At 47.1% G+C, this 12,786-nt stretch overlaps 1 protein-coding gene across 1 annotated transcript in view; it reads left to right on the top strand.

Moving 5' to 3' along the window:
- LOC111958355 (teneurin-3) overlaps positions 1-12,786 on the top strand; it is a gene marked incomplete at its 5' end in the record, with an annotated part of 80,464 nt that overhangs the window by 61,175 nt on the left and 6,503 nt on the right. Inside the window, 9 exon segments of the mRNA XM_070437240.1 lie at positions 646-747; positions 933-1,106; positions 1,352-1,962; positions 4,361-4,404; positions 4,407-4,465; positions 4,467-4,497; positions 4,500-4,541; positions 6,934-7,169; positions 9,179-9,475. Of these exon segments, the coding sequence (XP_070293341.1) occupies positions 646-747; positions 933-1,106; positions 1,352-1,962; positions 4,361-4,404; positions 4,407-4,465; positions 4,467-4,497; positions 4,500-4,541; positions 6,934-7,169; positions 9,179-9,475 (1,596 nt within the window).

Here is a 12,786-nt window from a genome sequence, read left to right on the forward strand (position 1 = left end):
TGCTTCCCTCAGGCGATGAGGAACGCATCATTTCGCAGAGTGTGTGTCGGGGTGTGCATGCGTAAGTGAGTGTGGGCCTGCATGTGTGTGTGCGCGCCTGTGTGTGGGCCTGTGTGTGGTGTGTGTGTGTGTGTGTGTGTGTGTGTGTGTGTGTGTGTGTGTGTGTGTGTGTGTTTGTGTGTGTGTGTGTGTGTGTGTGTGTGTGTGTGTGTGTGTTGTGTGTGTGTGTGTGTGTTCTTCAAATGTAATAAATTGACCAGTGGCTGATTTAAATTGAATCAGAGCGAAGCACACAATGTATAAGTCCTGAGAAGTAAAGGATCCTTCTTCATCAGTGTCACGGCCAGACACTCGGGGAGGGGGAGGCAGAGGGGGCTGGGGGTGGCAAAGCAGCCTAGACTCACATCTCATTGTTCTGTGTTTGTTGTTGTTTTTTCTGTCATCTTTACGGAACTTTTGCGAAGAGTTTTCACCCCGTGAGGCTAATAAAGGTTCTGGTTTATCTTTTTGTCTCCTTTAAGTGGATGTAAATTGTTCATGTTTTTGGGTCTGTAATGTCTTTTTTGGTTATGTGTCATAATGAGGATCCTAATAATTCCTGATAATGAGGATCCTAAATGAATCTAATCTCTGCCTTTGCTGTAGGTTCGTCTGGAGTGGCCCACAGCCCTGGCCATCAACCCCATGGATAATTCCATCTATGTCCTGGACAACAATGTGGTGCTGCAGATCACTGAGAACAGACAGGTGACCATCACACTCCCRCWTAGGARCACTTCTATTACATACACAAATAMGTTCATGCTGGTAGTGGGAACAATGCATGATGGGTAAGGCGAGATGGAAGGATGCACYGACACATTGGGGCTGAATAAGCCTTCGCCAAGATACYGGTCACCTCTTTGACTASTGTTGTTGCTGTGTMCCAACAGGTGCGCATCGTGGCGGGACGTCCCATGCACTGCCAGGTGCCAGGTATAGAATACACGCTGGGCAAGCGGGCGGTGCAGACCATGCTGGAGGGAGCTGCTGCCATCGCCCTCTCCTACAGTGGCGTGCTCTACATCGCCGAGACTGATGAGAAGAAGATACACCGCATCCGCCAGGTGATATAGTATTATAATATAGTACAATAACATGTCATGAGATGCAAAACGAAGGGGGGGGGAAGACCAAGAACAACGTACTGTTGTATTTGTCGTTCTTGCTGGCACTGTTTTTGCGGACGGCGCCTATTTTGAATAYCTTTCAATGATTGTTATKKCATTGTTTTTTACCCTCGTTGCACTGRTTGTAAGTGKCTSTGGATAAGAGCATCTGCTAAATGATTCAACTTTACATGTACATGTAGGTGTCCACGGACGGCGAGATCACGCCGTTGGCCGGAGCTCTGTCCGACTGCGACTGCAAGAACGACGCCAACTGCGACTGCTACCAGACGGGCGACGGCTACGCCAAAGACGCCCGCCTCAACTCGCCCTCCTCGCTTGTYGTCTCGCCCGACGGTACGCTCTACGTGGCCGACCTGGGCAACATCCGCATCCGCGCCGTCCGCCGCAACCAACCGCCGTCGGGCGCCGCCGTTTCCGGCCCGGGCTCCTTCGAGGTGGCCTCGCCGTCGTCCCAGGAGCTCTACGTGTTTGATTCCAACGGAACCCACCAGTTCACCATGTCTCTCGTCACCGGTGACTACAAGTACAACTTCAGCTATAGCAACGAGGAGGACGTTACAGCGGTGACRGATAGTAGTGGCAACACCTTGAGGATCCGCCGCGACCCCAACCGGATGCCGGTGCGGATCGTTGCCCCGGACAACCAGGTGATCTGGCTGACTATCGGGACCAATGGCGGGTTGAAGACACTGACGGCCCAGGGACAAGAGCTGGTGCTGTTCACCTACCACGGCAACAGTGGGCTGCTCGCCACCAAGACCATACAGATAGGATGGACCACCTTCTATGAGTAAGTGGGACTTACTGACCAGCAAAGACTTGGGGCCCCATCCTGACTGACTATTGACTGCTGAACTGCGACGACTATCTGGACTGAATAAACTGACTGACTATCTGCCTGACTGACAAATCTGCCTGACTGACAATCTGCCTGACTGATAAACCTGACTGATAAACTGATGACGACTATCTGCCTGATTACTATCTGACTGACTGACTGTCTGACTGACTGACTGTCTGACTGACATCTGCCTGACTGACTAACTGATGACAATCTGAATGAACTATCTGACCTGACTGACTGTCTGACTACTGACTATATGACTGACATCGACTGACAATCTGACTGTCTGACTGACTGACTGTTCTGACTGACTGACAATCTGCTGACGACTATCTGACTGACATCTGCTGACTGACTATCTGACTGACTGACAATCTGACTCATAAACTGACTGCCCCATGTTGTGTTCAGAAGCTGCTTTAAGAGAAGTCTCTCTCCCTCTGTTGTCCCCTAAGACTGTGTAGGAAGTGTCAGTGTCCCCTTTCTGTGAGTGTCCCTTGTCCTTAAGTCCTAACTCTCACAACATGAAGATGTCCTTCATCATCCTATATCTTTCTAGTGATTGGCTGTGTGTATACTATAGAGCCAGCAGCCATCTTTTCGCCTTCCATCTGATCAGTATCAGTAAGGCAGGGGCTGAACAATGCTGCTCAGCAAACCCTGTCACACACACACACACACAACGCCCACAACTCAGGGGAAATCTTCATAAGAAAACTTTCTGTTCCCGTTTCAACCTTGTACTGTACTTGCACCACGTTCCAACACATGGAGGAATAGTTGTAAATTATACAGTGTGTGTGTGTGTGTGTGTGTGTGTGTGTGTGTGTGTGTGTGTGTGTGTGTGTGTGTGTGTGTGTGTGTGTGTTGTGTGTGTGTGTGTGTGGAGGAGAGCTCATCTGGGAGCCACACCCACTGTCACCATGGAGGAAAATATGGAGGGAAAGAGAGTGGGAGAACAGAGAGAGGGCAAGAGAGAAGAGTGTGGACAGAGAGAGGTCCACAAAGTGCTTTGTACTCTCCCAGAGCAGACATACACCAGCAGACACAGGGCTGTCACTACATCTCTCTCTAAATGTGAAGTAGGCTAGCTCAGAAACACCCAACACACACCACACACACACACACACACCACACTGACACTCCCTCCAGGTACCAAAATAGACTCCCAGCCATATGGGACAGCAAAGGCCTAGTCAGCTAGCCAGGCAGGTTGTTCTCTTGCAGTGTCTTCCACCATACTACAGCTTCCATAGCCCCAAACTTTTACCACAGAGCCCTTTCAAAAGACTGCCTCTGAGTCTGAACCCAAACCTGACCCCTATCCCTCGTACAAACCAGCAGCCATTCATCATCGTCCCTCAACCTGCTACCTGCTAACTCTCTATTCAACATCAATTGACTACAGTTCTACAGTGTCTGACTGTACTCTTAAATACAGGGTAAATAAAATAAAGAATTCTGATCTTTCTTATATCTCTCAGATATAGGAGAGACACTTCAAAACAAACTTCCTTTTGATATTTTGGGTGGGAGTATCTGTTGTTCCATGTTGTGAATCTGTTATTCAATGTGTTTTGTATGGGCTAATAGAAGTAAAGAACAAATATAGATTTTTGGGGGGATACTTCAAGGGTCTTAAAATTCAAAATCAAATAGCTAAATATTCTTGGTATGACATTCTAAAAAACAATTCCATATAACTTTATTTTTCCTATTTTTTCTCCCTCTCTCTCCCTCTGTCTCCCCTCCTCTCTCCTCTCTCTGTCTTCTCTCCTCTTCTCTCTTCCCTCTCTCTGTCTTCTTCTCCTCTCTCTCTGTCTCCCCTCTCTCTGTCTTCTCCCTCTCTCCCCCTCTCTTCTGTCTTCTCTATCTCTCTCTCTTCTTCTCTCTTCTCTCTCTCTCTCCCCTCTCGTCTGTCTTCTCTCTCTCTCTCTCCTCTCTCTGTCTTCTCTCCTCTCTCTCTGTCTCTCCCTCTCTCTGTCTCTCTCCTCTCTCTCCTCTCTCTCTGTCTTCTCTACCTTACTCTACTCTCTCTCTCTCTCTCTCTCCCCCTCTCTCTGTCTTCTCTCCTCTCTCTCCGCTCTCTCGTCTTCTCTCCTCTCTTCTGTCTCTCCCCTCTCTCTGTCTCTCTCCTCTCTCTCCTCTCTCTCTTCTTCTCTCTCTCTCTCTGTCTCCTCTCTCTTCTCTGTCTTCTCCCCTCTCTCTCCTCCTCTCTGTCTTCTCTCCTCTCTCTCTGTCTTTCTCTCCCTCTTCTGTCTTCTCTCCTCTCTCTCTCTCTCTCTTTCTCTTCTTCCCCTTTCTTTCTTTCTTTCTTTTTTCTATCTATCTCCATTCCCTCCAGTTATGACAGTGAGGGTCGTCTAACCAACGTGACGTTCCCTACGGGGTGGTGACAACTGCACGGGGCATGACCGGGGCCATCACGGTGGACATTGAGACGTCCGGCGCGCGACGAGGACGTCAGCATCACCACTAACCTCTCTCCATCGACTCCTTCTACACACTGGTCCAGGTAAGTAGAGGTAGGGAGGAGTGTGTGTGTGTGTGTGTGTGTGTGTGTGGTGTGTGTGTGTGGTGGGTGTGTGTGTGTGTGTGTGTGTGTGTGTGTGTGTGTGTGTGTGGTTGTGTGTGTGTGTGTGTGTGTGTGTGTGGTGTGTGTGTGTCTCAACGTTGGTGAGTACCAGTCATGAATATTAATGCGCCACGTTGATAAAACCAACAGCATTGATTAGTCGAAAGTCAACACAATATTAATGACTTCACCAATTACAATGGCATTAATCCCTGATCCCCTTTCATTATTAAAGAGGTCATCAAATTAAAGACAGCTCAGAGATCAATATACTTAATCATACAAAAGTAACTGTCTGTTTGTAGACAGAGGAGAGGAGAAGAGGACAGGAGAGGAGAGAGGAGATAAAATGAGGAGGAAGAGAGGAGAGGAGAGGAAAGGAAAGGAGTGGAGCGAAATGACAGGAGAAGAAAGGAGGAGAGGAGAGGAACCTTGAGGGTTTATCAATCAATCAATCAATTTTATTTTATATAGCCCTTCATACATCAGCTAATATCTCGAAGTGCTGTACAGACACCCAGCCTAAAACCCAAACAGCTAGTAATGCAGGTGTAGAAGCACGGTGGCTAGGAAAAACTCCCTAGAAAGGCCAAAACCTAGGAAGAAACCTAGAGAGGAACCAGGCTATGAGGGGTGGCCAGTCCTCTTTTCTGGCTGTGCGGGTGGAGATTATAACAGAACTATGCCAAGATGTTCAAAAATGTTCATAAGTGACAAGCATGGTCAATATAATAATCATGAATAATTTTCAGTTGGCTTTTTCATAGCCGATCATATAAGAGTTGAAAAACAACAGGTCTGGGACAGGTAGCGGTTCCATAACCGCAGGCAGAACAGCTGAAACTGGAATAGCAGCAAGGCCAGGCGGACTGGGGACAGCAAGGAGTCACCACGGGCGGCAGTCCCGACGCATGGTCCTAGGCCCAGGTCCTCCGAGAGAAAGAAGAGAGAAGGAGAAAATTAGAGAGAGCCAAGATTTTCAAAATTTCCAATAATGACAAGCATGGTCAAATATAATCAGGAATAAATCTCAGTTGGCTTTTCATAGCGATCATTAAGAGTTGAAAACAGCAGGTCTGGGAACAGGTAGGGGTTCCATAACCGCAGCAGAAACAGTTGAAACTGAATAGCAGCAAGGCCAGGCGGACTGGGGACAGCAAGGAGTCACCACGGCCGGTAGTCCCGACGTATGGTCCTAGGGCTCAGGTCCTCGAGAGAAAGAAGAGAGAAGGAGAAAATTAGAGAAAGCCAAGATTTTCAAAATGTTCATAAATAACAAGCATGGTCAAATAATAATCAGGAATAAATCTCAGTTGGCTTTTCATAGCGATCATTAAGAGTTGAAAACAGCAGGTCTGGGACAGGTAGGGGTTCCGTAACACAGGCAGAACAGTTGAAACTGGAAATAGCAGAAGGCCAGGCGGACTGGGGACAGCAAGGTGTCATCATGCCGGTAGTCCTGACGTATGGTCCTAGGGCTCAGGTTCTCAGAGAGAAAGAGAGAACGAGAGATTAGAGAGAGATACTTAAAAATTCACACAGGACACTGGATAAGACAGGAGAAGTACTCCAGGTAACCAACTGACCCTAGCCCCCCGACAAAACTACTGCAGCAAAATACTGGAGGCTGAGACAGGAGCGGTCAGGAGACACTGTGGCCCATCCGAAGAATCCCCGGACAGGGCCAAAATAGGAAGGATATAACCCCACCCACTTTGCCAAAGCACAGCCCGCCGCCCCTAGAGGGTAATCCTCAACCACCAACTTACAATCCTGAGACAAGGCCGAGTATAGCCCACAAAGGTCTCCACCACAGCACAAACCAAGGGGGGGCGCCAACCCAGACAGGAAGATCACGTCAGTAACTCAACCCACTCAAGTGACGCACCCCTCCTAGGGACGGCATGAAAGAGCACCAGCAAGCCAGTGACTCAGCCCCTGTAACAGGGTTAGAGGCAGGCCCAACATAGGAATCTTCCATCCTTTATGTAACAGAAGGGGAGAATGGGGTTCTCAAATCTGAAATCAGATGTTGCTTATTTAAGCAATAAGGCCCGAGGGGGTGTGGTATATGACCAATATTCCACAATATTACAAAGGCTGTTCTTAAGCACGACGCAACGTGGAGTACCTGGATACAGCCCTTAGCCGTGGTATATTGGCAGTGTACCACAAACCCCCGAGGTGCCTTATTGCTATTATAAACTGGTTACCAACATAATTATAGGATTAAAAATGTTGTCCCCATGGTATACGGTCTGATATACCACGGCTGTCGGCCAATCAGCATTCAGGACTCGAACTAAAACATTTTCGACTTTCTCTCTTTCTCTCCACCACAGACCAACTAAGGAACAGCTACCAGGTGGGCTACGACCACTCTCTGAGGGTGATCTATGCCAACGGGATGGACACACACTACCAGACGGAGCCCCACATCCTGGCGGGCGCTGCCAACCCCACGGTGGCACGGAGGAACATGACGCTGCCCGGGGAGAACGGGCAGAACCTGGTGGAGTGGCGCTTCCGCAAAGAGCAGACCCGGGGGAAAGTCATCGTGTTCGGAAGGAAGCTCAGGGTGAGAAGGGAGGATGATGGCGGGAGGAAGAGGAGAGTGGCGGCCATTTTATTTGGATTGTTGTTTGTTTTAAGCCGCAAAGTCAAATAGCTATATCATCAAAATATACGAAGAGGTAAATGAGGTATTTGGTCTTGATTTAGGTTTAGGCATAAGGCTAAAGAGGAGCTGCCATTTTGTTTTGTAGGCAGATATGGAGGTTGGGGCTTTCTTTAAAAAGAATGTTTGCTGTGACAGCTTGGCACCTTGCACACACTTCCCAACAGGCATAGCTGGTTAAAACATCATTACTACCTGTCTAGGGGTTTCTGATGTGGATTTTAACAGTTGGGGTTTCACTCTCTTCTCTTGGAGGTGATTTAGTCAGATCTTTGGCTGCCACTTCCTTCTCGTTTTTACCACGACATCATTCAAACATCGGCTACAATATAGGACGGGTCTTGGTCGGGGTTTGTCACTAACTACAATATGGATTTAACCACTGAAAAGGAGTGAGACTATTTTCCATATCAARTAGTCTTCGGTTCATTGTCAACGTTTCCGTCTCCTCGTTATCACCATCTAAACGGCTCAAATTAGTGACAGTTTGTCAGCGGTTAGTGAGGGACGACGATGCCATATTGTCGGAATGTTTTGTCTCTTCCAACATCAAAAACAATATCTGAAAGTCATTACCATCTATCCAACAAAAGGAAAAGGTTTTGTTTTCCTGCTGACTTCTCAAGGGTTAATTCCCTAATTCCCATATCTGATGCCTCCTGTATGTGAACTAAARCTAATGGGACACACACATGGATGGGACACACAACGACACAAACACACACTTCCTGCTACATCTATTGGTGGGGTTGCATATTCTGAGCCGTTGCCTCTGTCAGAGAAGAGGGCTGGTCTCCGAGGTATTAACCACTCYTCCTCCTAGTGTCTGTCCTCATCTCTCTCTCCATAGACTGCTCTCTGTATGTCCCAAATGGCACCTTATTCCCTATACAGTGCACTACTTTTGACCAAGACCCATAGGGACACTGTATGTGCACTATGTAGAGAGTAGGGTGGCATTTGGGACTCATCCCGTTTCTGTCTGGATCTCAGCCTCCTCGTCTCATTACYGAAGAATGTCCAGGAGGAATCAGGGGCCTTCGCGTACAACAACAAAAACATGAAGGCCTATCCTCTGCTGTTTTTTCTCTCGTTTTTTTTCCTCGTTCCCTCATTTTGCTGGCAACATGAAAACCTGATGGGGGTGCGGGCATGCAGGCWAGGTGGGTGTCCCCACGGCATCCATCCCAGCAGGAAGTGACATGCTTTCTTATGGGGAATAAATTGAGGCCGGGGTCACGTTCTGTTGGCTAGTGTCTCGGTGTGTCTCGGCGGCATTCCGAGGGCCCCTGTCATCTTCAAATGAGTCTCGGCTCCCACTAGACTGAGACAGAGATTCTGCATGGTTACCACCACAATATTATTCTTATTCTCTCTCTCGCTCTCTTTCTCTGTCATTCTGGTTCTCTCTTTTTCTTTCTTTCTCTCTCTTTCTCATTCTCTCGGTCTCTCCACCTCGCTGAATTCCTAGGGGGGGGGGGGTAATTTATGAAAGCAGTCAAAAGCAAGAGTTTGAACACACGCCAGCCAGTCTCTCACTTTAATGAAACTCCCTTCACAATAACGGCTAATCGAATGCTAAAAATCCCTTAAATGAATTTAGTGCCGCTCTTGAGAATCGATCACGGTAAACAGCGGTTTAAACAAACAGCGGAGTCATTGCGAGGCGATAAATAGCGGTTCTGTGTCGGTAATTGACTTTGAAAGCCGGTTCAGTTCACAGTTTCACAATTTCTCCTGTGTGTTTGTTAGATTTTTGTTTTAAAAGTTCAGCAATCTGTCCGAATCATCTGAATAAAGTCGAAATAATGTATTGTTAATAAACATTACTCCTTAGACTGCAAACCTTTTTATTGGATTTGTACAATATTTAAGTTAAAACTGTCCAACCCTTCTTCTKTTCTCTAAAGGTGAATGGCAGAAACCTTCTCTCTGTGGATTACGACCGAACTCTCCGGACAGAAAAGATCTACGACGACCACAGGAAGTTCCTGCTGAAGATCGTGTATGACACCCAGGGCCACCCTACTCTGTGGGTCCCCAGCAGTAAGCTGCTGTCAGTCAACCTTACCTACTCCAGCACGGGGCAGGTGACCAGCCTACAGAGGGGTCCCACCACAGAGAGGGTGGAGTACGATGGTCAAGGGAGGATTGTGTCCCGAGTGTTCGCCGATGGAAAGACCTGGAGTTATACATACCTGGATAAGGTAGGAACTAGACTAGGGATCAGCAACTAGAATCTGGACCGGGTGGTCAGGGGGGCCGGGACATAATTTGTAGACTGCAAATTGACCACAAGAAGCCCAAACAGATATAATGTTTGACTAAAACATAATCATTTCAAACCTTGCTTACATTTGTATACGATCACATATATCTCTATTATGCGTGGGAATACTCGGGAACAGATTTCTTCAATTAAAATCACTTGGAGCTGATTTCCTGGTGTTTTTACAGTCTTTTGTATTTTTTGCTCACAAAACATGCTGCCAGTTGAAAACCCACACCCACACACGCATACACACACTCTGGTGCCATGATCAGCAACACCAGCAAACACCCCATATTGACGGTGCAAAAACATTGTGAAAAAGTAGTTGATGACTTAGTGTGAAGGCACTTGCATCACCGATCTATTGCATTCCAACTAGTGTTTTGGTGAGTAGCTGAACCGGTATGGTCAATCAAACGCAGCGCCGCTTGTTTACTGTCCAAATGTCACCCTTAAACTCCACTCCGCTGTGTGCCGAAGCGCACTGTTCCTACACCCTGGCATTACAGCCTCAGGTGCTAACTACACTGTGATTCTCCCCTATGCACGCCCAGTAAGCTTTACCCATACACCCACACACACCAACACAACCACTTTCTGTCCCTCTTTACCCATAGACGAGCTGTTCAAATCTGTAGAGACTGGCGCGTCTCCTGTGACAAAAGGATTAGTGGTGGGAATAGTCGTCTATTTTCATTGTCAGCACACAAAACACAAGGTTATTTTCTGAAGATGGAAACAGTGAAAAATAAAAAAGCCACAAAAGTAATTGAAGGCCCCCTTGAAAGCTATGAGTGTCAAACCAGAAAAGATGCTTTGAAAAATATACAAGGGAATCTGCCCAGGCTATAAAAGGACCATATTCCCTTTAGGTAGTAAGGGGTATATAGAGAGAGAGACAAAGAGAGGGAGGGGAGAGAGAGAGAGAGAGAGAGAGCAACAGCAGGGAGATAAAACGGACATTGTTTGTGGATGTTAGTGTACAGAGCGATGGCTTAAGAGGGACTAGTGAAGACCAGAGTTATGGAAACGAGACCCAGGGGAGAGGAAGAGGCTGGAGCCGGGGTTTAGACAGCATGGGGAGGCCACAGGGACACAACACAGAGAGAACAGAGAGAGAGAAGAAATAGAGCAAGTGATAGAGGGTGGAACAGAGAGAGAGAGAGAGAGAGAGAGGGTGGGTGGGTGCGTGGGTGCGTGGGACGCAGAGAGAGAGAGATCCCAGGCTGATTCCCCAGAGTAGCAGAAACTTTTCTCCGTTCTCACTTCCAGGACAAACTGTAGAGACGATCACAGAGGTTACGTATTACATAATGACAAATAAACTACACCGAACAAAAATATAAACGCAACATGTAAAGTGTTGGTCCCATGTTTCATCAGCTGAAATAAAAGATCCTAGAAATGTTGTCCCACAACACAATGCCACAGATGTCTTAAGTTTTGAGGGAGCGTGCAATTGGCAAGGAATTGAATGTTAATTTCTCCACTATAAGCCTCCTCTAACGACGTTTTAGAGAATTTGGCAGTACGTCCAACCGGCCTCACAAACTCAGACCACGTGTATGGGCGATCGCTTTGCTGATGTCAGAGTGGCCCATGGTGGCAGTGAGGTTATTTAAAAAGAATATATATATATATTTTACCTTTATTTAACTAGGCAAGTCAGTTAAGAACAAATTCTTATTTTCAATGACAGCCTAGGAACAGTGGGTTAACTGCCTTGTTCAGGGGCAGAATGACAGATTTTTACCTTGTCAGCTCGGGGATTCAATCTTGCAACCTTTCGGTTACTAGTCCAACGATCTAACCACTAGGCTACCTGGGCAGGCATAAACTAGATACAATGAATACAATTCCATTTTATCAATGGCAATTTGAATGCACAGAGATACCGTGACGAGATCGTGAGGCCCATTGTTGTGCCATTCATCCACCGCCATCACCTCATGTTTCAGCATGATAATACAATGCCCCGTGTCGCAAGGAACTGTGCACAATTCCTGGAAGCTGAAAATGTCCCAGTTCTTCCATGGCCTGCATACTCACCAGACATGTCAACCATTTAGCATGTTTGGGATGCTCTGGATCGACATGTACGATAGCGTGTTCAACTTCCCGCCAATATCCAGCAACTTCGCACAGCCATTGAAGAGGAGTGGGACAATATTCCACAGGCCACAATGAACAGCCTGATCAACTCTATGTGAAGGAGATGTGTCGCACTGCATGAGGCAAATGGTTATCACACCAGATACTGACTGGCTTTCTGATCCACGCCCAAACTTTTATTTATTTCAGGTATCTGTGACCAACAGATGCATATCTGTATTCCCAGTCATGTGAAATCCATAGATTAGGGCCTAATGAATTTATTTCAATTGACTGATTTCCTTATGAACTGTAACTCAGTAAAATCTTTGATATTGTTTATATTTCAGTTCAGTATAAGTTTGAAACAGGGCTGAAAAGTGTGTGCGTGCCTTTGTCTGTTCGCTCATTAAATATGTATGGTTTCCCCAACACCCTTCCTCCCACCCGGTCGTCGTCGCCTGCCTGCCTGCACACACACACACACAAACACACACAACAACACACCCACCACCCACCCACCCAGTGGTTGCCTGCCAGCCAAGAGCTCTGGCAGAGTGACCAGCAAGAGAAATATCCCCGGCCAAACATGTGTTGCCACAGTAGCCACACACTCACACACACATAGACACACACACACATACAGAGAAACAGACAGACAAACATACACAGGGACACAAACACAGTGCCTGGGGAGCTTGTGTTAATGTCTGTCCATGTATGACAGACAAGGTGAAGGATCCTCCAGGCAGACTCCCTCTTTAGAGAGAGAGACACAAACAAGGGAACAGGGTGCCATTTGGGACGCAATCGTTATGCTAGTTAGGCGTTGGTCGTCATTTCAACAACAACATTTTCTTTACTGAGAGTGAGGCCCGTAAGTAGGAAGTAGGAAGGTACGATGATACTAGCTGAGCAGAGAGCACCTTAGTGAGTCAACAACAACAACAACAACATCACTCCAGTCCCTCCAGGATTCAGATATGCATCTTGTCTGCCTCAGTGCCTTAATGTGTGTGTGTATTGTGTGTGATGTGTTTTGTGTGTGTGTGTGTGGTGTGTGTTGTTGTGTGTGTGTGTGTGTGTGTTTGTGTGTGGTGTGTGTGTGTGTGTGTGTGTGGGTGTGATGATGTGTATACTGTGGCGGTTTGTATA

This window comes from Salvelinus sp. IW2-2015, linkage group LG34, assembly GCF_002910315.2.
Source record: "Salvelinus sp. IW2-2015 linkage group LG34, ASM291031v2, whole genome shotgun sequence".
Taxonomy (NCBI): domain Eukaryota; kingdom Metazoa; phylum Chordata; class Actinopteri; order Salmoniformes; family Salmonidae; genus Salvelinus; species Salvelinus sp. IW2-2015.